This window comes from Carcharhinus amblyrhynchos, chromosome 32 (genome assembly GCF_965287045.1).
Source record: "Carcharhinus amblyrhynchos chromosome 32, sCarAmb.v2.hapA, whole genome shotgun sequence".
NCBI classification, from domain to species: domain Eukaryota; kingdom Metazoa; phylum Chordata; class Chondrichthyes; order Carcharhiniformes; family Carcharhinidae; genus Carcharhinus; species Carcharhinus amblyrhynchos.
Window position 1 is genome coordinate 18,055,895 of NC_137355.1, and position 27,157 is coordinate 18,083,051.

A 27,157-nucleotide genomic window follows, 5' to 3' on the forward strand; every position below is an offset into this window, starting at 1 on the left:
TTCACCACCTATTTGATTACAGCCCATCTTCTCCCATGCCCTTTCCCTCACAGCTCTTCCATCCATACCTCTGCTTTCCACATGTCTAGCTTGATTTTTTCCAACGTCCCCCTAGCTAATCTCCCTTATTCCATATTTTCTGAACTCCAAGATTGCCCAAAGCTCAACTACTTGTGCCTTGTGCATCATAAATCCCCCATCACCCCAATCCTTCATGATTGACCCTGGCAACCTATTGCCTAATATAATGAAACAAAATATTTGTCCTCACATTCTCTGTGACCTTGCTTCAACCTACTCCAGCCATGTACCCCACCACATTCTCTGGTTTTCTGACTCTGGCCTTTACCACATTGCTCCGCCTTCCACCCCAGGTTTGACAGGGTTTAGTCACCTAAACTCACTTTCCAAATATCCCTCCCTCAATCTTTATGCCTTTCCCCTTCTTTCAGCTTCTCAATAAGCCACCTTTTCAACAGAACATTTGGTTTTCCAACTTAAATACTGCTTTCATGGTATGCCTTTCCATGAGTGAAGTGCAGCATACAAACTTTACATCAAAAGTAATGTGTAATATAAATAATAGATTGCCATTTTTCTTAAAACCTGAATTTGTAATGGCAATTAAATCCCAACTTAATGCTTCCTTGCAGCTGGTAAATTTGGTGATGTCACTGACCCTTGTCCCAATGGTTTTATTAGTTGAGACTTCTGCTGGTGCAAAAATGGATCTCTAAACATTTCCTTGAATTAAACACTTGGAAGACTGAAGGCATATCTTACAAGCATCTCGGCTACTGATTCTGTCTCCCCAGCGACTATCTTAAGTTGAACCCCAATGTCGTCATCCTGTCCAATTCCATATCTTCTCCAACACAAAGTGTTGATTGTCATTTCTTTAACACTACTTGCATCTCCCTGCCTCAGTCCAACGGCTGCTGAAACACTAGTGCAAAAATGTGTCTCCTCCAAACTCAGTTAGTCCAATGTTCTACAGGGTAGCCTCCTACCCTCCGGTCTTGAGGCTTCAACTTAATCAGAATTCTACACCAATACCACAGCAAACTCCAGCTCATGCACCACTGTTGTCCTCACTGATGCAGATTTACTCTTGGACCTCCAACACATCCAATTTAAAATGTTCATAGTTGTGATTAAATCACCTTGTCCTTGCCCTTCTTTATCACTGGAACTTTCTCCAGCCGAATAAACCCCATCAGAACTCTCTAACCCCCCAACTTTAGCTCCATGTGATTCCTTGCTTCCCTTTGTTTGGCAGCCAAGCTTTCAATCCCTAGGCCTTACATTCTGAAATTCCTTCCTTAAACTTCTTCGATTTTCCACATCCCACACCTCTTTCAATCACCTCCCCTGCCCTCAGTGTACACCACCATTGATCACAAGTTTGCTCACCCCTCTGAATATCTCCTCCTTTGCCTCTGCATCTAGTTTAGTTTGATTACGCCTCTGTGATTGCCTTGGGACATTCTGCATTGTAAGGTGTTACATGAATGAGGATTTTAATATTTCGTCTGAACACCTGTTGGGCTGGGAATTGAAGTGGGCCCCTACTGAGACCAAAAAATACATGTTCTCATAAATATATATTTTGCATATTTCCTTGGTCTTTCCTTTCCAATAATTACTCATCTCATGAATTCAGAGTCAGGCAGTTATAGGCTTGGTAGGTAGCCAACTTTCCAAATTCACGGGCTAGTTTTATTTAATGTCAGACTTCCTTCTTCCTTGTGTCACTATTTGGAACCAAGTTATCCACAATGCTTGTGGACAAATTTTGTAAAAGGAAGCATAGCAAGAAAGAAATTAAATATGTGGGTAGAAGCAGACTACTTCACTTAACTTTCTGGACAGTTGTCAGCCTTAATAACAGTGGTGGAACTCCAATAATATTCCTGTTTCCAGAACCAACAGCATTGCAGGTCAGTCAGAGAGAGCTGGCACACAATTATCTCCCACCCGCAGGTGGCGGCAAAATTAGAACATAATAAGAACATAAGAAATAGGAGCAGGAGTAGGCCATCTAGCCCTTCGAGCCTGCCCCACCATTCAATAAGATCATGGCTGATCTGTCGTGGCTCAGTTCCACTTTCCCGCCCTCTCCCCATAACCCTTAATCCCCTCGCTTATCAAAAACCCATCAACCCACGTCTTAAAAATATTTAGCGAGGCAGCCTCCACCACTTCAACGGGCAGAGAATTCCAGAGATTCACCACCCTTTGAGTGAAGAAGTTCCTCCTCAACTCCGTTCTAAACCGCCCCCCCATTATCTTGAGGCTGTGCCCCCTAGTCCTACTGTCTTTTCTGAGCGGGAAGAGTCTCTCCACCTCTTTCCTATCCATCCCATTCATCATCTTATACGTCTCAATGAGATCTCCCCTCATTCTTCTAAACTCTAACGAGTACAAGCCTAGTTTATTCAGCCTCTCCTCATAGCTCAACCCCCTCAACTCCGGTATCAGCCTAGTAAACCTCCTCTGCACTCCCTCCAAGGCCAAAATATCTTTGCGCAGGTGCGGCGCCCAAAACTGCACACAGTACTCCAGCTGCGGCCTCACCAATGCCCTATACAGCTGCAGCAAGACCTCCCTACTTTTATATTCAATCCCCCTCGCTATGAAGGCCAGCATCCCATTCGCCTTCCTGACCACCTGCTGCACCTGCAAGCTGGGTTTTTGCGACTCATGCACAAGGACCCCTAGGTCCCTCTGCACCGTCGCCTGCTGCAGTTTTTCGCCACGTAAGTAATAATCCTTCCTACCATTATTCCTACTAAAGTGGACCACCTCACACTTGCCAACATTAAATTCCATTTGCCATTTCCTGGCCCATTCGCCCAGCCTATCTAGATCCTTCTGCAGACTCTCCACACCCTCCGCACAATTTGCCGTTCCCGCAATCTTGGTGTCATCAGCAAATTTCGACACCCTACACTCGGTTCCCTCCTCCAGATCAAAAATTAAAACGATTAAACATGTAAAAAGCCTATCATTAAAATTAGCATGGCCACGCCACAAAAATCAGATAGAATCAATGTTGTTCTAACACGATGTTGCAACATTTAGTCAATGAAGCCTTGAGTTTATCTCATCTCAGCTTAAATATACCCCTCATACTTTCCCTGCTGGTTCCTGAGAAATCTAAATCATTTTACAAAAACATGTTACCACTATCAACTAGATAGCTTTACATGCCTTTCTCTCAAACCTCTTTTGAACCACCATAAGCAGCAATAAGACAGGTCATAGAAACATAGAAGATAGGAGAAGTAGGAAGCCATTTGGCCCTTCAAGCCTGCTCCGCCATTCATCACGGTCATGGCTGATCATCTAACTCAATAGCCTAATCCTGCTTTCTCCCCATAACCTTTGATCCCATTTGCCACAAGTGCTATATCTAGCTGCCTCTTGAATACATTCAATGTTGTGGCATCAACTACTACCTGTGGTAATGAATTCCACAGGCTCACCACTTTTTAGCTGAAGAAATGTCTCCTCTTCTCCCTCCTAAATGGTCTACCCCAAATCCTCAGACTGTCATCCCTGGCATCTCGAGGAATGTTGCACAGATTAAAACATCACTATCAACTGCAACACAGTCTGGACCTTTCAACACAGCTAAAGTAATCTTCTGCACCTCTGACTTGTCACCTATTGTCATGCCTAGGAAAATGATTCTATATGAAGAAATAGCATCCCTTTATTAAGGTTGTGTATAGCATCGATCCAATAGTGCTTTAAATTCCCTCGATCAGATTACAAATATCAGTAGAATCTACCAACACTTGACAGCAGAGAACAATATAAATCCATTATTCATAATCTGTAATCATGTGCTTATAGCAAAATTCACTTTTTCCCATTACCCACACAATATCAAGTCAAGCTATTCATCTTACAATGAAAAGCAAGACTGTGAAAGTCCCCTTGTGACAACATATCTGGTTACTTGGCTGGTCAAATCTCAAAAGACCAATGCATCACTTAATCTTAAAAACTAGCAAGAAGTCTCACAACACCAGGTTAAAATCCAACAGGTTTATTTGGAATCATGAGCTTTTGGAGCGCTGCTCCTTGATCAGGTGAGTGACTCACCTGATGAAGGAGCAGTGCTCTGGAAGTTCGCGATTCCAAATAAACCAATTAGGCTTTAACCTGGTGTTGTGAGACTTCTTACTGTGCCCACCTAGTCCAACGCCAGCATTTCCACATGTTAAAAATTAGTAACTGCCTTTTAAAATTTACATTGCTTGGTGCTACAGAATTGAAGATTGCTGAGAAGTGAGACCTATTGCTGAAGCTTTTCATCTTGTACTCATCAGTTTTTGAACAGTAAAGGAATGGCGGAGTAGCCTCAAGAGGCCAAATGGCCTACTCTGCTCCTAGTTCTTATGTTCTGAACAGGACAAGTGCCAGAATGTCAAATTTCAAACAATCATAAATCTTTATACTGCAGGATAAAATGGGTACTTATTGGTTGGCATGATATGAGTTTAAAATAAGCTGATTACTCTATGTGGTTATCTGACTAATTTCATAAACATAATTTGGCACTAATAATACCGATTATTGAGGCTCTCCCAAACCATATTTTAATGACTAAATCACAAAGTATTAAAAATGAACTAAAAAAAAACTTCTTTCACTTTTATATTCATATAATTAAATGTCATTGATGCTTTATTGGACAGTAAGGGAAGTGACTTTCCTTTAATTTTGGTGATATGTTGACCAGGATATTGTCAAACAAGACACAGTCAGCAAAAATAACTTCAGTTAATATTACCTTTAAAGGACAGCAAGATTGTTTTTAGTTTAGTTTATATATTGGTCACCAGTACGCTTACATTAACACTGCAATGAAGGTACTGTGAAGATCCCCTAGTCGCCACACTCTGGCACATGTTCGGGTACGGTGCAGAGGGACCTTGGGGTCCTTGTGCATGAGTCGCAAAAACCCAGCTTGCAGGTGCAGCAGGTGGTCAGGAAGGCTAATGGGATGCTGGCCTTCATAGCGAGGGGGATTGAATATAAAAGTAGGGAGGTCTTGCTGCGGCTGTATAGGGCATTGGTGAGGCTGCAGCTGGAGTACTGTGTGCAGTTTTGGGCGCCGTACTTACGCAAGGATATTTCGGGAGTGCAGAGGAGGTTTACTAGGCTGATGCTGGAGTTGAGGGGGTTGAGCTATGAGGAGAGGCTGAATAAACTAGGCTTGTACTCGTTAGAGTTTAGAAGAATGAGGGGAGATCTCATTGAGACGTATAAGATGATGAATGGGATGGATAGGATAGAGGTGGAGAGACTCTTCCTGCTCAGAAAGGATAGTAGGACTAGGGGGCACATCCTCAAGATAAAGGGGGGGCGGTTTAGAACGGAGTTGAGGAGGAACTTCTTCACTCAAAGGGTGGTGAATCTCTGGAATTCTCTGCCCGTTGAAGTGGTGGAGGCTACCTCGCTAAATATTTTTAAGACGCGTTTTTGCATTTGAAGGAGAAAAGTAACTTAGCATGTGAAAAATAATATTTACATGATCAGAACACCCACTTTCTGCAGATGTAACTTTTCTCCATTTGAGTCTATTTCCAATGACCATCTTCAGGGGTGAGTTCATGTGGTCTGAAATGTTCCTTCTTCATATTTAAACATGTGCTCCCTTTTTCTGTGTTGTTGTTCTTATCTCATGTCCTTGTCGTGTTGTTTCCTCAGTTTCATTCTCTGTTTTCCTACTTCCTGCTGGGGTACGATTCTAAAGGTACCAACAGCTCTCCGTTCTTTCAGTATGAGCCTGGACGTTAAATGGGGGCAGCGTGTTTGAACGCTGAGCTTGTACAGCTGAACCTTTCAGCATCTCACAGTATACAGATCAGAAGTGAGAGCCCGAACTGATTTTTCCCTTACTTAGCCGAGGAATGTTGAGGCCATTAGTACTGACCCCTACTGCTGACATGGTTGAAAGCAGTTAGCACAACCAAGACTGGAAATTGGCCCTGCAATTTCTGGCCTCAATGGTTTAGTGCTGAAATGGTGATTAGTGGAGCTAACCTTTTTAAGTTATTTCAACCATGTAAAATACCTATTCGCAGCATCATACCTGAACTAATGGTTCTATGTTTATGGAAATTGTACCCAGCTGGTGAGGGGTTTAACTCAAGAGGGGAAATGCTGTGGCGACGAAAGGCTGATGCAATAAAGTATGTATTCCCCCACATGTTGCTTAATGTCTCCAGACAGGACAGGTGGATTTTATGCTACGGTCACTACAGTACCACATAGGGTGATTATTCTTGGGCAGCACGGTAGCACAGTGATTAGCACTACTGCTTCACAGCTCCAGGGACCTGGGTTCAATTCATGGGTTGGGTCACTGTCTGTGTGGAGTTTAGAACATTCTCCTCGTGTCTGCCTGGGTTTCCTCTGGGTGCTCCGGTTTCCTCCCACAGTCCAAAGATGTGGGGGTTAAGTTGATTGCCATGCTAAAATTGCCCTTAATGTCCTGAGATGAGTAGGTTAGAGGGTTAGTGGGTAAATATGTGGGGCTGGGGCCTGGGGCCTGGGTGGGATTGTGGTCAGTGCAGACTCGATGGGCCAAATGACCTCTTTCTGTACTGTAGAGTTTCTATTCTGCCTGTGATGAAGAGATGGTTTAACACCAAAGGTGTAGCTTTTTGTCTCTGACAGTAAACACTCCTCCATTCTTCTTCCTCAGGAATTAAAACTTCTGTGATCTATATTTAAACATTTTCCTGTGGAGTATTTCAAAATGGAAATTAGTTCAACAGAAACTTGGAAATTGTATGTATTCACTTAATTTTCTCCCATCCTTTTGTGAAGCTATTGGTTCTCGCTAAACTTTATTCCAAGGGATCTTATCACCCTCCAGTCTCTCATCCAAGTAACTGGTCCAAGCTTCTAGAGTTCCTTCAATGCATTTTCTACTGCTGCTACCATGCATCAATGGTGGAGGGAGTGAATGTTTGTGGATGGGGTTTGGTTCTTCATCAGAACTGAGTGAAAGGGAAAATCGGTGTAGTGCTTCACACAAAGGGTTGGGAATCTGGAATTCCCTGCCCAGTGAAGCAGTTGAGGCTACCTCATTGAATGCTTTTAAGGCAAAGAAAGTTAGATTTTTGAACAGTAAAGGAATTAAGGGTTATGGTGAGCGGGCGGGTAAGTGGAGCTGAGTCCACATAAAGATCAGCCATGATCTTATTGAATGGCGGAGCAGGCTCGAGATGGCCTACTCCTGCTCCCAGTTATTATGTTCTTATAGCTGTAAGTGATTTCAATATAAGTGTAGCAAATTTAGAATCCTACAGTTTAGAAGGAGGCCATTTGGCCCATCGGGTAAGAACCGGCCACCATCCCACCCAGGCTTTATCCTGTAACCCCACATATTTACCCTGCTAATCCCCGTGACACTAAGGGGCAATTTAGCATGGCCAATCCACCTAACCAGCACATCTTTGGACTGTGAGAGGGAACGAGAGCACCCGGAGGAAACCCACGCAGACATGGAGAGAATGTGCAAACTTAAGAACAAGAGATAGATGACCAAGTGTTGAGGGCAGGGGAAAGAGTGTTTTTATAACATGCCTAATTGGAACACTTCTGCTCAATCCACAAGCATGACCTGAGATCTTGTATGTAAATAAAGTTCATTCTTTAAGGCTGTTCTGGAAATGATGAATTTCAAAAGCACTGTGGTTAACACTGACTCACAGCTCCAGGGACCCAATTCAGTTCAGGGGAGATGATGGCCTACGGTATTATCGCTAGACTATTCATCCAGAAGCTCAGCTAATGTTCTGGGGACCCGGGTTTGAATCCCACCATGGCAAATGGTGAAATTTGAATTCAGTAAAAAAAATCTGGAATTAAGAATCTACTGATGACCATTGTTGTTTGTTAGAAAAACCCATTTGGGTTCACTAATGTCCTTTAAGGAAGAAAATCTGCCGTCCTTACCTGGCCAAGTGTGACTTCAGAGACACAGCAATGTGGTTGACTCTCATCTGACCTCAAGCAACTAAGGATGGGCAATAAGTGCTGGCCAGCCAGTGACACCTCTGACCCAGGATTGGATTTTTAAAAAAATTCCAGCCTTGGCTGACAGTCTGTGTGGAGTCTGCACATTCTCCCCGTATCTGTGTGGGTTTTCCTCTGGGTGCTCTGCTTTCTTCCCACAGTCCGGGGGGGGGGGGGCAGCGCGGGGTTCCTAGTAAGATACTCTGTCAGAGAGTTGAATGGCAAACTTGAATGGCCTCTTCTGCACTGATTCTATGATTCCATGATCCCAACCTTCCTGATGCTTTGCCATTCTACTCAGCTTTTAACCCATTTTAACTGTTATGTCCTCATGTCCATTCTTGGCCTTCCGCCATGCTCTAGCGCAATCTGGAGAAGCAGCATCTTGTCTTCCAATTCGGCACATTAGAATTCAATACTGAGTTCAACAACTTTTGACTATGATCTTTCTCCTCCATCTTAACCCCTTCTTTTTTAATATCCCATTTATTTTTTGGCTCAGCAGCAAACACCACTTCCCTCTCCCCATCCTCAACACCTACCTCTTTTTATGCTTGCTGCAACCTCTTTGGGCTAGCGTGTGATGAAGAGCCAAATGGTTTGGAATGTTGACTCTGTTCTCTCTCCGTACAGAAGCTGCCAGACCTGCTGAATTTTTCCAGCGTTCTCTGTTTGTTTCAGATTCCAGCATCTGTGCTGTTTTGCTTCTTTCAGAGTTTAATTTAGTTGCCCTGACAACCTTGCAAGTTGTAAATAGGAATACTGTATGCAATCACTTTTGAGGAACATCAAATCTTATTTAGTCTGGAGAGTTTAAATTGAAAAGAAACTTCACTTGAAAGCCTTACGTGTAATTTCCAGGATTGAGCTGTAGTTTAATTGAAACACTATGTCCATGCTTTGAATAATTAACCACAAAAGCTGATATTGAAAAGGAAAACAGGGCACTGTAACTTTAATACATGCTGAGTAAATTAAATGTAACTTCAAAGATCGTTAGTTGATACAGAAAGGAAAGAATTTCAGCTCAATCTGGAATCTTCTTATATAGTTCACTATCAAGATCTCTAAAGCTGGTAAGAACTATTATAGACATTGGACTTTAACTAAATAGATTGAAAACTATGGTCCTGCTGGTAGTTCAGCCAAAACAATTTTCCCCAGTGACTGGACCAATACACATACTTAATGCCTAATTACACATAAGGAGGCCATCCCTCAGCACTTCATCTGCGACAGAACCCACACGAACGCCAAACAGATGAGCAACATGGTCCAAGTATCTATTCTTTCCAGGGGCTCAAGTGGAAGTTACTGCACACAGACAGACCATTCAACCCAACAGCTCCCTGCCAGAGTTTATGCCATGATGTGGAGATGCCGGCGTTGGACGGGTAAACACAGCAAGAAGTCTCACAACACCAGTTAAAGTCCAACAGATTTATTTGGTCGGCTACCAAATAAACCTGTTAGACTTTAACCTGGTGTTGTGAGACTTCTTACTGAATTTATGCCACACATGATACTCCACCCACCATCCTTCATCTAACCCTGTTATCTTTGTTTCTCCATTCTTTTCTCCCTCGTGTGATTATCCAGCTTTCCAAAAAGTGCATCAATGCTATTCACCTCACAAACATCCTGTGGTAACCAGGTCTTCACCCTGAACTTTCTTTGGGTGAGGAGGTTTCTCCTGAATTGCTTGCTGAACATGTCTGCTTTCACAGTCTGCTGAGTTTCCACTTTACCTTGTACTTGCGGGAAATTTTTTAGTTTGATATCTTTGCTTCCCACGTTTGGTGACGATTTCTTTTAATTAAGGGCATGTAGTGGTCTTGTATCTGAGCAAATACTTCTCTGAATATTTCTAATTGTGTCTAGGTTCTGCATAATTGCAATTGATTCCATGGGATCAAATAGGCTAGTTTTTTTATGTTTGGTTTTGAGATATTTAAAAAACCTTAGATGACCCTTGTTCCCTGGGATGTTCAGGGAAAATGTGGCATTGTTCCACATATACTCTAAAGATGTGCAGGTTAGGTTGATTGGCCATGCTAAATTGATCCTAGTGTCAGGGGATTAGCAGGGTAAATATATAGGGTCACGGGAATAGGACCTGGGTGGGACTGTGGTTGGTGCAGACTCAATAGGCTGAATGGCCTCCTTCTGCACTGTAGGGATTCTATGATGTCTCTCTTTAGAGACTACGATAGGAGGAATTTGTCATTGGCTAATCATAAATTTCCTTATCAAGAAATACTGATTTTGTTAAAATTCTTTCTTAAGATGACTATTAAACTTTCATGATGAAAGACATTTTGCATGTTCCCTGGTTAAAGAGCTAATTGAGCTCTGAAATGCTGTAGCCTTTTCTGCTACCTTGTTTTTAAATTATAAAGGTTTCAAACTGCAAAGGAATGAAAATGTGAGATTAAAAATATGTAAGCAGTTTCTCCTGGTTTATATGTATTTACCTTGTTGAATGTACTTGAAGTGATTTTTTATCCTGAAAGTTAGTGAATTTATCTTGTTAATGTTACTTATGCCATTACTCCCCAAACATCGTGGATAATTATTCTGCAAACCTTTGGCCCTCTGACTAACCAGTCTTGAATTCTCAGGTTGACTTCTGACAATCTGTACCTTTGTTCTGTCATTCACACATTCTGATGTCTTAATGGTCACTCTTAACACCTTTCTCAGCTTTTATCATCATCATTTACATTGCCTTTGTTCAATTATAGCCTCCCCTCCTCCCTGACCTCCTCTCTTCCTCAACCTCCCCTCCTCCCCAGCCTCCTTTCCTCCACAACAACCCCCTTCCCTCCCCACCCTCCCCTCCTCCATTCTCATGGTATAAATTTTTCTATTTTCTTTTTCTTTAGCTCTAACAAAGGGTCATCCTGGCTCAAAATGTTGACTCTATTCTGTCTCCACGGATGCTGTCAGACCTGCTGAGTTTTTCCAGCGTTTTCTGTTTTCATTTCAGATTCCAGCATCCGCAATACTTTGTCTTTATCAGAGTCTTAAATTCTGCTGTCTTATTTGCATCCATGTATTAATGGATCTGGATTGCAGGTGAACAATTGCAGGTGAACAATCGCAGGTGTAATTTACCCAGCTATGTGTTGAATTAAGTAGTGCATATAAAGAAACAAATAAAGGCACCATCCATGTAATAATCTCTAAGTGTGTGTCAATAGAGAGGCAATTTTGAAGTCAGTTTAAGTGACCTGGAAATTCTGCCACCTCTGGATCAAAGGGCTACTAGCACCGTACCACAAGTTAAGTTAGTTTAAAGTTTTTAATGTTTAGTTTTTATTAGTCACAAATAAGACTTACATTAAAACTGCAATAAAGCTACTGTGAAATTCCTCTAGTCACCACAATCTGCCACCTGTTCGGGTCAATACACCTAACCAGCACGTCTTTCAGACTGTAGGAGGAAACCGGAGCACCCGGAGGAAACCCACCCAGGCACGGGGAGAATGTGCAAACTCCATACAGACCCAAGCTGGAATTGAACCCAGCTGCTGGCACTGTGAGGCAGCAGTGCTAACCGCTGTGCCACTGTGCCACCATAGCATTCCAGAGTGACAATCCAGTAGTGTACTAAAGTACAACATGGTGGCACAGTGGTTAGCACTGCTGCTCCACAGCACCAGGGATCCAGATTTGATTCCTGCTTGGGTCATAGGCTGTATGGACTCTGCACATTTTCCTTGTATCTGCATGGGTTTCCTTCAGGTGCTCCAGTTTCCTCCCACAGTCCAAAAGACCTGCTGGTTAGGTGCATTGGCCATGCTAAATTTTCTCTCAGTGTACATAAGAACATAAGAATGTTTACTTTTCAACTACAACCTTTAACCAACAAATTATTAGAACATAAGACCTCGGAGCAGAGTTAAGCCACTCGGCCCATCTGCTCCACCATTCAATCATGGCTGATATTTTCCCCATTTCCATTCTCCTGCCCTTTTCCTCATAACCCCTGATCCCCTTATTAATCAAGAACTTATCTCTGTCTTCAAAACACTCAATGACCTGGTTTCCACAGCCTTCTGCGGCAAAGATTCACCACTCTCTGGCTGAAGAAATTCCTCCTCATCTCTGGTTTAAAGATTGTGCCCTCTGGTTCTAGTTTTTCCTACTAGTGGAAACATCCTCTCCATGTCCACTCTATCTAGGCCTCACAGAATCCTTTAAGTTTCAATAAGATCTCCCCCTTATCCTTCTAAATTCCAACGAGTACAGATCCAGAGTCCTCAACCGTTTCTCATACAACACACTGAATATTTTGAGTATGGAATATGTCGATGATCACATACTGCTCATTTCTATAGTTTTGGTATCTTTGAATATGGTAGGTTTTTTTTAAACAGTACCAGATCCTCACCAACCATCATTACCACCTTTCTCACCCACACTCTCTCAAACAAGGTAAGTAGTGAAAGATTATTTCTATCAATTGCAATGGGCCTAAAATTTAGAATTGGTACCAGAAGCATATGGTGAGGCTAAGGTTTTTTTATGCAGCAAGTTCATGTGAATTAAATGCTCAGTCATGAATAACTTGTGAATTATTTTAGAGCCAATTAGAAACCACAGAAAAGGAATAAAATTAAACAGCATAGGTAAATAATAAGAAAATGGGATATAGCAGACAGTTCCAAAGTAGAATCAGCAGTGCCAAAGCAAACTGCGATGAATGGCTTCCTTCGATGCCAAAACTTTGACCATTCTATGTTTGGTCTGCTTATGGGTCTTTAATTGAAGATATGTAGGCAACTTTAACTTAACCTACCCAGTGGGAAACCAAGAGAATATGATGTTGGTATGATCGGCTGGCTACCTGTTTTATACCTTAAACGATTTTAGGTTCCAGTGTCTGATCCTGTCAGCTTTCCACTGCTTGGTTTAGGTTAAAATGATCCATTGTGTATAAAGTGTGCATGAATGGCAAGAAGCCATCTCTGGGAAGTGTGTGGGAAGAGACTCATTGCAATTCCGAGCATTGTGTAATGGACACCACTTAGATGTTCTAATTGTCAATCTCTGTCAGGGAGGCCATGGGAGTGTGGGAAACAGAAGATCACACTGATGCAATAGTGGCCCACTCCACTGAGGCTTCCGTAATTTGGGCCAATGTAGCAGGAACTTTATTCCACTCTGTGTTAGGCTTGGGAATATAGATGTTCAGTGTCTATAAAACTAGGACAACTCACTTTGGAAGCAAAACCCATCACCCCTCTGCTTGCTGAACTACATTAGTTCCTTATCCAATAACACCCTAATTTTAAAATGTCTTCACGTTTTCCCATGATCTCACCATTCCATACTTTTGTATCGTCAAGCCCTACAACCGTCAGCCATTTTGCTCCATGCCCTTTAACACAATCTGCCCTCACGTTCAAATGCCTCAAGGCCTACTTGCTTAAACATGCCTCAGTCACCTATCCTCACTCTTCTGCTGCTGCTGAAACTCTATCTGTTGCCTCTGCAAAACCCCATGAAATGACCTGTGTTAAAGCTGGTATCTAAGATATATGGGTTCGGTGACTTAATCACAGGAAGTTGCCCCTTAGTGTCAGGGGATGTAGCAGGGTAAATATATGGGGTTGAGGAGCTAGGGCTTGAGTGGGATTGTTGTCAGTATAGACTTGATGGGCTGAATCAACTCCTTTTGCATTGTTGGCATTCTATGATTTTTCTATGATAATTACAACATGTTTTTAAAATTATATTGTTTTAAATGAGAAGCATATGGTGTACACAATGCTTAACAGATACCAAATCATGAAGAGGTTGGCAGAAAAGTCAAAAAGGCATCACCTCATGATGGACAAGTTATTTTTCCCCTCAAAGATCAAATACCTAGAACTTTTTGAAGTCTGGAAGTTTGACATTTTTCAGAAATAACCAAGATAAGTTAAAGCAAAAGTAAGATATACACCCTCAGTAAAGTATGCCGGCTCCCAGTTACATGGACTAAAAAGGTAGCTTTATAGCAACTTTATAAGAATCCATAAAGTACATCAATGGCAGGCAGCTACAGGCACTGGCTCCTACCGTCAACTGGTGCATCAGCAGTTCCATTAAGAAAGTGATCTTGTTACTGAACAGAACATAGAAGCAGTTGTCATAGCAGCCACTACAGGCGAAGCAGTACGCATTAATCACATTGCACAAGGATCTGTAAAACAACAAAAAAGAGTCAGGTGAGCTTGTATTTGCCTTAAACACTTTTCTGTCAACACCTTCCATCCGCACACATTCCAATAATTTCCCCTTCCCTCCTGAAAGTGTTTACTTTTACTGGGATGAGGTTCCTCTGGCATTTGCTGTTTTATGATGGCTTGCTCAGTAGTGATTCTTGAAGTGTGAACTTAGGCAACTTCTAAGTTCACACTTGGAAGCGTTGGCAAGATATTGGGATGAGATTAGGATTGGATGTGATTTTGCCCATTGCCCAATGTCCAGAAAAGCAAGTGTTTTAATGGGCATCGCTGGGTGGTGATCAAGAGTGACAATCCTGGTCAATTTCCCCTTCTTAACCCAATAACATTGAGGTCAATTGCTATGACTCTACAGCCACCATCTCTGAGGTCAGTTAGTAAGTAAAACTGGAGGCCTTCTGCTCTGGATAGCACAGTTACATATCTGTCAGTGAATGTCACAAGTATACCAGACAAATCAAAACATCTGGTAAAAGAATGGCTTTCATAAACCCTGTTAATAATTATGAATAGTTATGCCTCTCTTAGTAATTATAAATTCAATCATCTTTTATATGCGCACTGAACAGATCAAGTCATTGTGTTACAGAATATATTGTACAGCGTTTTTTTGTTGGAAAGCTGTATACTACAACATTGACATAATTCTCCAACATGCAGGGGGTGGAGGAAGGACAGAGGGAGACAGAGAGAGAGTGCAAGAGAGGGAGTAGGGTCAACTAGTTACTCGGTCACAACTCTGTAAAAGCAACAGAGGGAAGGAAAAACAAAGGTCCTAAAGGTACATAATGCTTTTTGTGGCCATATGACATCCCAAAGGGCTTTACAGCCTGTGAAATGTGGTTACTATCATAGAGAAATACAATGGTAAATATTTGCAGTCATGTCCACAAACAGCAATAATGATCGAATTTTTTTCACTGATGCTCGTTGAGCGATGAATATTGATCATGGTAACAGGAAAAATTCCTTGCTCATCAAGTCAAGATTTTTCACATATACCCGGGGCGGGGGGATAGATGTTTTATCTAAAAGATGAGAGACTTTGATAGTGCCAAACTCCCTCAGCACAGCATGGAAGTATCAGCCTGGACTATGTGCTCAAATCCATGGAGTGAGAACGGAATTAAGATTAATAGTAGTAATTGATCAATGATTATACCCCGCAGGTCAAGTCCTGAAAGCAATTCTCCCAAAAACATTCTAAGTATTGAATTCACATAAAAACTGGAGTAAATCCCGCTGGTTTTTTAGCAGGACTTTCAAAATGAATCTTTCACACTCAGTGCACCAGCGTGAATCTCACGAAAATTCAGTGGGCAAAGCCGATTCCTGCTGGAGATGCCGGCATCATAGCACTGAGTGGGCCACTGTGAATGCGCTGATCTGTCAGTGCTGAGTTTGGCATATGCACAGTAGCCCTGCACTGCCGGCCTCCCGATCGCCTGCCAGCCCCACCTCCCCTCCCCCTCATCACTGGCTTCCAACTGCTCTTGGCTTAATCATTAGCCCCCAAACATATTCTGGTCAACCTCAACCACCCCACCTTCTCCCTGGCAAGACTCTAAATTCACCCCCTTTGTGGCCCCAACTCCCCCCATTGGCAGCCTTGACCTCCTGATCACCCCCCCACCGCAGTCCTGACCACCCCAGCAGGCTGGCCCACCGCCCCCATGCACAGCCCTGATCACTGGTCTCCCTCCCACTGTCACCAAGCCCGAGTGCAGAGTGGCAGCAGGACTCCCCCCCACCCGCATTAATCTAGCCCAAAGGCCCCACCCTTCTAACAGGCCTTGCCGCCACTGCTCCACACCCTGATGCTTGGTGGGCATTGCCAAGGTGCCCCTTGGGCACCTGGCACTGCTAAGGCGGCAATATTTAAACAAGCATTTAAACAGAATTTAAATATCATCAGCAGGCACCGGACTGAAATCTTTGGGCACGCTAGAGTCTCCCTCCCCAAGAGGGTTTACCATAGCTCCTACAGGCAGGCCCTCTGTATACATAGGATTTGCTCAGATGAGGAGGATCACAACAGACACCTCCAGATGCTGAAAGATGCCCTCATATGAACAGGATATGGTGCTCGACTCATTGATCGACAGCTCCAAGGTTCCACAGTGAAATACCGCACCAACCTCCTCAGAAGACAAACACAGAACACGGTGGACAGAGTATCCTTTGTTGTCCAGTACTTCCCCGGAGCGAAGAAGCTACGACATCTTCTCCGGAATCTTCAACGTGTCATTGATGAAGACGAACATGTCACCAAGGCCATCCCCACACCCCCACTTCTTGCCTTCAAACAAGCGCACAACTTCAAACAAGCCACTGTCTGCAGCAAACTACCCAGCCTTCAGGAGAACAGTGCCCATGACACCACACAACCCTGCCACAGCAACCTCTGCAAGACATGCTGGATCATTGACACAGATGCCATCATCTCACATGAGAACACCATCCACCAGGTACATGGTACACACTCTTGCAACTCGGCTAAAGTTGTCTGCCTGATACGCTGCAGGAAAGGATGTCCCAAGGCATGGTACGTTGGGAAGACCATGTAGACGCTACGACAATAGATGAAGGAACACCGCTTGACAATCACCAGGCAAGACTGTTCTCTTCCTGTTGGGGAACACTTCAGCGGTCACGGGCATTCAGCCTCTGATCTTTGGGTAAGCGTTCTCCAAGGTGCCTTCACGACACACGGCAGCACAGAGTCGCTGAGCAAAGACTGATAGCCAAGTTCCACACACGTGAAGACGGCCTCAACCGGGATCTTGGGTTCATGTCACACTATTTATAACCCTCATGACTTGCCTCGGCTTGCAACGTCTCACTTACTGTCCTGCCTGGAGACAATACACATCTCTTTAACCGATACTTAATGCTATCTCCACTCACATTGTCTGCACCTTTAAGACTTGATTAGCTGTAGACACACATTCTAATCAATACTCTGTAAACTGAATGTGTGTCTTTATATGCCCTGTTTGTGATCAGAACTCCCCACTCACCTGATGAAGGGGCAGAGCCCCAAAAGCTAGTGGTGTTTGCTACCTAATAAACTTGTTGGACTTTAACCTGGTGTTGTGAGACTTCTTACTGTGTTCACCCCAGTCCAACGCCGGCATTTCCACAAGGTGGCAATGCCCAGGGGACACCCATTCCGGCCCCCAATCCTCTGAGGGGCCTTGATGGTCACCCTTTCACTCCAGTAGGGTCAGGCCCTTAGCTTACAACATGTATGGAGCTATGGTAAACCCTCTTGGAGTGAAACACTCCTGGCGGGGAGGGAGATGCTAGAGTGCCCAAAGATTTCAGTCCCGTGCCCGCTGATAGAATCATAGAATCCTATAGTGCAGAAAGAGGCCATTCAGCCCATCAAGTCTGCACCAAACACAATCTCACCCAGGCCCTATCCCCATATCCCTACATATTTACCCACTAATCCCTCTAACCTATGCATCCCGAGACACTAAGGGGCAATTTAGCATGGCTAATCAACCTAACCCACACATCTTTGGACTGTGGGAGGAAACTGGAGCACCCAGAGGAAACCCACACAGACACAGGGAGAATGTGCAAACTCCACACAAATAGTGATCCGAGCCAGGATTTGAACCCAGGTCCCTGGAGCTGTGAAGAAGCAGCACTAACCACTGTGCTACCGTGCAGCCCATGATGATATTTAAATTGTATTTAAATGCTCATTTAAATTATTTACACAGCTCCGCACTGATTTCTGGCATGAACTAACGGTGTTGGAAATCTGGCAGCTGGTGACTGGCGGAGGCATGGCGCATGGGCCTCTGCTCGAGTCTCCCTGCTCATTTACTCTGTTGTAAAATTTCAGTATCCATCCCCAACTAACATATTCAAAAATATGATTTAGATCCCTCCATGATAAAGCCATGCCCAGGATACTATCAAGCATATTGACTACTTGAGCTGGCTTATTCAGCGCAGTAGCAAGGGAGGAGAGAAGGCTACAACTTGACTCACCATTTGCTTGGGAGCAGATAAAAATTAGCAACCTCTCCAACTCTGTTCAGATGCTCTACAAAAACAACTTTTGGTTACCTGTCCTAATATCTCCCTATGCTCAGAATCAAATTTTGTTTGGTTACACTTATCAAACATTTTTACTATGTTAAAGGTGAAACAGAAATGGAAGTTGTTCTTGTTATTGATCATTCTCCAATGAGCTCCTGAGAAGTACATACGTCAGGACAGGATCAGACTCAGTTGTGATTCCTTTCATGGCCTAGTGGCGTGCTGATAGTTACTGTCTAAGCTTACAAGAGTGGGCACTGTGGAAGATATTAGAGATTGGTTCTACAAGTGAGTAACACTTGAATAGCAGTTAATGCTTTCAGTAGACAAGGGAAAAGAATGTATGCTTCAAATGGTGGTAGCATCCTCACCTCAGACACACTCAGGAGGTCAAGCACACAATCTAGGCTGACACTTCATAGCAGTACTGAGGGAGTGAGAAATGTCACCTTTCATGAGACACATCAGCTCAGTCAGGGAGATGTTAACTATTCCATGCCAGTGCACCATGAAAGTCAATAGGTTCTCTTATTATTCTGCCCATAGGTTTCCCACAATCATCAACAAAAAGACAAATTATCTGGTAATTTATTTCATTTAGTTTTTGTGTTATGTGTAAATCGGCTGCTACATCTGCCGACATAAATATAGTGACTACAGTCAACAGTACTGAACTGTGAAGAAATTTGAGACATGCCAAGGGCATGAAAGGCATGATATAAATGCAATTGTATTAACTTGAATTTTTCAAAATAAAAAAGATAACACTCTGTACCGAATACCTTCCCCTTCACATTTAGGCTCCTGAAATTCAGGATTGTTAACAAAACCAGCAATTAATCTTTCTATCAATCCTTTGTTCCCATTACCATCAATGCAGATGCATTGGTGATAGATGCAGATGCAGAGGCAAATGCAGGGGTGGCACGGTGGCACAGCAGCTATCACTGCTGCCCTTGCAGCACCAGGTACCCAAGTTCAATTCCAGCCTCAAGTGGCTGTTGTATGGAGTTTGCACGTTCTCTCCATGGCTGCATGGGTTTCCTCTGGGTGGTCTGGTTTCCTCCCACATTCCAAAGATGTGCAGGTTAGATGTATTAGCCATGCTAAATTACCCTTCATTGTCCCAAGATGAGTAGGTTAGGGAGATTAGAGAGGTAAATGTGCGGGGTTATGGGGATTGCATGGGCCTGGGTAAGATGCTCTGTCAGAGAGCCAGAACAGACTCAATGGGCTGAATGGCCTCCTTCTGCACTGTAGGGATTCTATTCTATAATCTATAAAAATATTATATTTTTAGAAGATTTTGATTCTGACTTTGTATTAAATAGCATAATGTATGATTAAATAAACCAGGAGTACAAGTATGAGTTACAGCTTCACAACAGTTAGAATTAAATTAACAACATTAGAAAATGGAGAAGTTAAACCACTTAGCTCATCATGCCTGCTCCACCATTCAATATGATCATGGCCAGGGACCTGGGTTCAATTCCCGACTTGGGTCACTGTCTTTGTGGCGTTTGCATGTTCTCCCCATGTTTGCGTGGGTTTCCTCCAGGTGCTCCGGTTTCCTCCCACAGTCCAAAGATGTGTGGGTTAAGTACATTGACCTTTAGTGTCCTGGGATTAGGGGGCTAAATATGTGGGGTTATGCGGATAAGGCCTTGGTGGGATTGTTGTCGGTACAGGCTCGATGGACAGAATGTCCTCCTTGTGCACAGTTGGGATTCTATTTGATGAAACTGTGTTTTTGATTCCTCAATCAATGCAAACAATCTCTCAGAGTCCGTCCTTCATGCCCCTTCAGAATTTTGAGGATTTCAATGATGTCACCTCTCATTCTTCTAAACACCTGAGAATATCAGCCCAATTTACTTAACTCCTCATCAAAGGGCAACTCTCTCATCCCAGGGACCAATTGAGTGAACCTTTGCTGTACTGCCTCCAATGCAAGTGTATATTTTCTGATTAAAAAATGCACAAAGTACTTCAGATATGGTCTTCCAAAACCCCGTACCACTATAACAAGACATTTCTTTTTCCCAAATTTCTTTGCAATAAAAGTCAACATGCAATTTGCCTTCCTAATTGCTTGCTATACCTGCATGCTAACGTTCTGCATTCCTTGTACCAACAAACCCAAATCTCTTTGAATATGAACATTTACAAATTTCTTGCCTTTTAGAAAACATTCTGCTTTTTTACTCTTATGACCAAAGTGAGTAACTTCATAGTTTCCTATATTATGCTCCCCATCTGCCATCATGTTGGCCAGTCATCGAAAAGTAAAATCAGAGCCTTTGTCTTGACTTACAGATCTTACAGAAACATATAGATCTTATAGAAATATTTAAGATTATGAAGGAAATAGACAAGATAGAAGCAGGGATGTTGTTTCCACTGGCGGGTGAAACTAGAACTAGGGGCATGGCCTCAAAATAAGAGGAAGCAGATTTAGGACTGAGTTGAGGAGGAACTTAATTCCCTGCCCAGTGAAGCAGTTGAGGCTACTTCATTGAATGTTTTTAAGGCAAGGATAGTTACATTTTTGAACAGTAAAGGAATTAAGGGTTATGGTGAGCGGGTGGGTAAGTGGAGCTGAGTCCATGAAAAGATCAGCCATGATCTTATTGAATGGTGGAGCAGACTTGAGGAGCCAGATGGCCTACTCCTGCTCCTAGTTCTTATGTTCTATTTTTTTTTGTGCAGCACCTAATTAAATGTCATTTGGAAATTTAGATATACCACGTCTGTTGGTTTCCCCTCATTTATCCTACTAGTTACATCCTCCAAAATTCTCTGATAAACTTGTCAAATAGGATTTATCTTTATTGAAACCATGTTGTGTTGTTCTAATCATACTACACTTTTCTAAATGCATTGTTAAGACTTCCTTAATAATAGATTCCAGCATTTTGCCAACAGCTGAAATTAAGCTAACTGGTCTGTAGTTTGCTGCTTTCTCTCTCCCTCCTTTCTTGAAAAAGGGTGCAACATTTGCCAACTTCCAATTTAGTGTACAATTCCTGGATCTAAAGGATTTTGGAAAATGATAGCTGGCACTACTTCTGTAGCTATTCATCAGATTGCAGGGAGTTGTCAGGTTTTAGGTTCTTAATTTGTCCAATATTTTCCTAATTTCCTCACTCTTCTTTGCCCCTTGGTTATTTCTGATTTGGAATGCATATCTTCTGCAGCGAAGATTGATACAGAGGGTGGGATTTTTGGGCGTGATCGCCCCAATGCCGGAAATTCCCGCCTGAGGTCTTCAGAGCTTGCATGGTCCCATGGTGGGTAGGATGGGAAAATTCCACCAGAATATAACATCTCGCCGATTCCGCTTTCCTCATAATTTCTCCTGTCTCTGCTTAATAGTAATGAATACAACGTATGATACATTACTACATGGAAGTGTACCATGACTGTGAAAATGTCTTGCAGGAAGGATAAAATTGCAATGTCTTGACGTTATCATTAATATTTCAGAAGTCAAAATTAAATTGAATCCAATGCTGTTTGCAAACATGTGCCATTTTCTGATTTCTTACAGCAATGTCTTTAAGGCTTTTTATATACACATGTAACTAGTTAACATTCCATGGTCCTCCTGCAATATACAACAATACTCCAACATTTTAGATTCAAAATTTTTTTTGGTTAATGTTTATTAGTCACAAGTAAGTAAATAGGTCACCGTACTTACGCAAGGATATTTTGGCCTTGGAGGGAGTGCAGAGGAGGTTTACTAGGCTGATACCGGAGTTGAGGGGGTTGAGCTATGAGGAGAGGCTGAATAAACTAGGCTTGTACTCGTTAGAGTTTAGAAGAATGAGGGGAGATCTCATTGAGACGTATAAAATGATGAATGGGATGGATAGGATAGAGGTGGAGAGGCTCTTCCCGCTCAGAAAGGACAGTAGGACTAGAGGGCACAGCCTCAGGATAAAGGGGGGGTGGTTTAGAACGGAGTTGAGGAGGAACTTCTTCACTCAAAGGGTGGTGAATCTCTGGAATTCTCTGCCCGTTGAGGTGGTGGAGGCTGCCTCGCTAAATATTTTTAAGACGCGGGTTGATGGGTTTTTGATAAGCGAGGGGATTAAGGGTTACGGGGAGAGGGCGGGAATGTGGAACTGAGACACGATCAGATCAGCCATGATCTTATTGAATGGCGGGGCAGACTCGAAGGGCTGGATGGCCTACTCCTGCTCCTATTTCTTATGTTCTTAAGTTCTTAAGTCACATTGCATATTTAAACTGCAATGAAGTTACTGTGAAATTCCCCTAGTCGTCACAGCCTGGCGTTTTTTCAGGTCAATGCACCTAACCAGCGCGTCTTTCAGAATGCAGGAGGAAACCAGAGCACACAGGAAACCCATGCAGACACGAGGAGAACGTGCAAACTCCACACAGCCAGTGACCCAAGCCAGGAATCAAACCCGAGTCCACGGCGCTGTGAAGTCCCTAACCACTGTGCCATCCAAAAGAATGATAGCAACAGTATGTAGTTTGCACTTTACTAGGGAGTGCAGAATTGGCTTATTTAAACAGAATTTGCATTACTATTTAATTAAATAAGGTCAGCATAAATTGGCAGAATGTAAACTGCTACACATCAAATGGAGAGTTATAGAGTCATAGAGGTTTACAGCATGTAAACACTTCGCCCCAACTTGTCCTTGCCACCCAGTTTTTAAATCACTAAGCTAGTCCCAATTGCCTACGTTTGGCCCATATCCCTCCATACTCATCTTACCCACGTAACTGTCTAAATGCTTTTTAAAAGACAAAATTGTACCCGCCTCTACTACTACCTCTATTTGTTCTATAACTCTCCCCAACACCCTATCATTACTGAGTAGTTTCTGTCCCCATTTGACCTACCGATTCGATCTACCAGAATGCACCAGCTCACATTTACCTAAATTAAACTCCATTTACCATTCATCGGCCAACTGGCCCAATTGATCAAGATCCCATTGCAATTCTAGATAACCTTCCTCACTGTCCACTATGCCACCAATCTTGGTGTCATCTGCAAATTTACTAACCATGCCCCATAAATTCTTACCCAAATCATTATGTAAATAACAAATAACAGTGAACCCAGCACCAATCCCTGAGACACACTGCTGGTCATAGGTCTCCAGTTTGAAAAACAACACTTTGCAACCCTCTGTCTTCTATTGTCAAGCCAATTTTGTATCAATTTAGCTACTTCACCCTGGATCCTGTGGGATTTAACCTTATGCAACAACCTACCATGCAGTCCCTTGTCAAAGGCCTTGCCAAAATCCATGTAGACAACGTCAACTGTGCTGCTTTCATCTACCTTCTTGGTTACCCCATCAAATTTGAGAGACATGATTTTTCACGCACAAAGCCATGCTGACAGTCTCTAATCAGTCCTTGCCTTTCTAAATGGCTGTAGATCCGGTCTCTCAGAATACCTTCTAACAACTTACCTGGTACAGACGTTTGACTCATCGGCCTGTAGTTCCCAGAATTTTCCCTTTAGCCCTTCTTAAACAAAGGCACAACATTTGCCACCCTCCAATCTTCAGGTACCTCACCTTTGCCTGTTGATGATTCAACTATCTCTGCTAGGGGACCTGCAATACCCACCCCCCAGCCTCCCACAATGGGATACATTTCATCAGGTGCCGGGGACTTATCTACCTTGATTCACTTTAGAACTTCCAGCACCTCTTTCTCTACAATATGTGCACTCCTCAAAACATCACTATTTATTTCCCCAAGTTTCCTAAGGTCCACACCTTTCTCAACAATAAATACCAATGCAAAATATTAATTTAGGATCTCACCAATCTCTTGAGGATCCACACATAGATAACCTTGTTGATCCTTAAGAGGCCCTACTCTCTCTCCCTAGTTACTCTTCTGCCCTTTATGTATTTGTGGAAGCTCTTTGGATTCTCTTTTGCCTTATCTGACAAAGCAATCTCATGTCTCTCTTAACTGTACTCTAACAGCCTCTATACTCTTCAAGGAATTCATTTGATCCCAGTTGTCTATGCATATCATATGCCTCCTTCTTCTTTTTGACCAAGGGAGAGGCTGAATAAACTAGGCTTGTACTCGTTAGAGTTTAGAAGAATGAGGGGAGATCTCATTGAGACGTATAAGATGATGAATGGGATGGATAGGATAGAGGTGGAGAGACTCTTCCCGCTCAGAAAGGACAGTAGGACTAGGGGGCACAGCCTCAAGATAAAGGGGGGGCGGTTTAGAATGGAGTTGAGGAAGAACTTCTTCACTCAAAGGGTGGTGAATCTCTGGAATTCTCTGCCTGTTGAAGTGGTGGAGGCTACCTCGCTAAATATTTTTAAGAAGAGGGTTGATGGGTTTTTGATAAGAGAGGGGATTAAGGGTTATGGGGAGAGGGCGGGAATGTGGAACTGAGCCACGACAGATCAGCCATGATCTTATTGAATGGCGGGGCAGGCTCGAAGGGCCAGATGGCCTACTCCTGCTCCTATTTCTTATGTTCTTATCTCAAGGCATCCAGGGTTCTCTACTTCTACCAGCCTTGCCCTTCACTCTGAAAGGAATGTGCTAACCCTTAACCCTTGTTAATTCACTTTTGAAAGCCTCCAACTTACCAGACATCCCTTTGCCTACCAACAGGCTTCCCCAATCAACTTTTGAAAATTCAAAACTTTTGAAATTAACGTTTGGGCCAGACCTAATGTTCCCCATAACTATCTTAAAACTAATGCAATTATGGAAATTGGTCCCAAAGTGATCCCCTCACTAACCCTTGTCAGCTACCCTTCTTTATTTCCCAGCAGAAGGTCAAGTTTGGCCCTCCCTTTAATTAAATACTGAATGAGAAATTCTTCCCAAATACACTCAACAAATTCTTCTCCATCCAAACCCCCAATGCTATGGCTATCCCAGTCAATGGGAAAATTAAAGTCCCCTACTATTACCACCCTATTTTTCCTGGAGCTATCTGTAATCTCATAGAATCTCTGCAGTGCAGAAGGAGGCCATTCAGCCCAACGAGCCTTCACTGACAACAATCCCACCCAGCTCCTAACCCCTGTAAAGTATTTACTCTGCTAATTCCCCTAAACTACACATGTTGGGACACCTAGGGACAATTTATCATGGCCAATCAACCTAATCCGCATATTTGCTCCTCAATTTCCCGCTGACTGTTTGGTGCCCCACATTCCTATCAAAGTGATTGCTCCCTTTTTATTTCTCAGTTCCACCTATATAGACTCAGTGGGCTAGAGAACTATGGCTAGATGCAAAATGGTAGACATGACGCTAAGTGCAACTAGCAGAAAGCAGCTTTTTAACAGCAGTAATCCCAGGGTGTCGGGGGATAGGAAATTAAATGCAGCCATATGAGCATCACCTACAGCCTGTGAACAAAATATTATAAACAGTGTTCTGTTGATACTCATTGTAGAGGCTCACCCAAAACTTCTGGCTGCCAGGGAACCTGGAGAACTGTACCAGACAAAAGTCTGGTATAGATTAAAAAACTAAAGCACACAAATAAAACTGGAGGTGAAACAAAAAAGATGGAATTCAATTAGCAAAAAATGGCATTAGAAGAATAAGGTTTCCTTCAGCTAATGGAAGCAAGGAGATCTCGTATTCCTTAGTGGATACCATGCTTAAAGCTAACGCGGAGATGCTGCACGAACAGGATAATGCAGGCCCCAGGTGGTTTCCCGTGTTAAATGGCAGATTAAAGTCAGTACAACTAATTTCTTTAATCTTATTAGGCTAACAACAGCTGTCAACTGTCACCATTTGCACACAGAGCTTCACATGACTAACTCAAAAAGTACTCATGAATTTAGGATAGGTTCACTGTTGAAAACCAAATTGACATTTCTCAAGTTTGTCATTATAAATTAAACAGGATTCTTATACATTTTAATATTAAAAAGAAATAAAATGGTTTCCTGAAACAGTAATGCTTTGACGTTCCTCTCAATTAATAATTACATATCCATCTTCCACTAAATTCTCTCCCCTCTTGTCCTTCGTGCCATCAGTTAGTGGGACTTTTGCCGTTAGATCGTAAAGTTGTTGGTTCAAGATGCATTCTTGGACTTGATCTCATAATCTAGGCTGCTTCTTCAGTGAGAGTGCTACACTATCAGAGATACTATCTTACACAACTTAGACCCTCTACTTGCTTGGAAGAATAAAAATCCCAGAACATTATCCAAAAGAGCTAGGAATTCTCTTGCTGACTTGGTTAACATTTCTGTCTCAACCAACACTACCCGAATAAACCAACTAGTTTCTCATTTCACTGCTGTTTGTGGGATCTTGCTATGAGAAAAATCTCTGTTGCGCTCATATACATAATCACAGTCACTGTTACTGTATTTTTTTTTTAATTTGATACAAGGTTACTGCACAGTTAAGCAGACAACACATTACCCTGGCAATGAAGCACCATCTCAATTCCAAACGTAAAATAACAATAGGAAAATCTTGACTTGAACGATAATCAACTGTTGCACCTGCATTGTTGATGCTTGCATAAAACAAAATCGATTCTATATTGAAAAAAAACATTAATTTCCATTTTCAATACAACAAATCTTCTACCTTTGACTAAACAATATTTAATTACCACTTTTTCTCCTTTATATAAATATTGGCAATCTGCTGTGTTCATTAAGATGAAGAGTTTCAGTCCTGTGGAACAGAATGCCTTTCCAACAGCATTCGTTCCAAGCACCTTTCAGGTCAGCTATTTAGTTTTGCTATAACAAGACACTTTAGTTTGGGGGTGGCACGATAGCACAATGGTTGGCATT

General features: G+C 42.6%; 1 protein-coding gene across 1 annotated transcript in view; it reads right to left on the bottom strand.

Annotated features, from left to right (window-relative positions):
* Nucleotides 1-27,157, bottom strand: part of scaper (S-phase cyclin A-associated protein in the ER) — a 359,135-nt gene that overhangs the window by 69,468 nt on the left and 262,510 nt on the right. Inside the window, exon 24 of the mRNA XM_080216291.1 lies at nt 14,113-14,236. Within this exon, the coding sequence (XP_080072417.1) occupies nt 14,113-14,236 (124 nt within the window). The remainder of the gene's footprint in view (nt 1-14,112; nt 14,237-27,157) is intronic.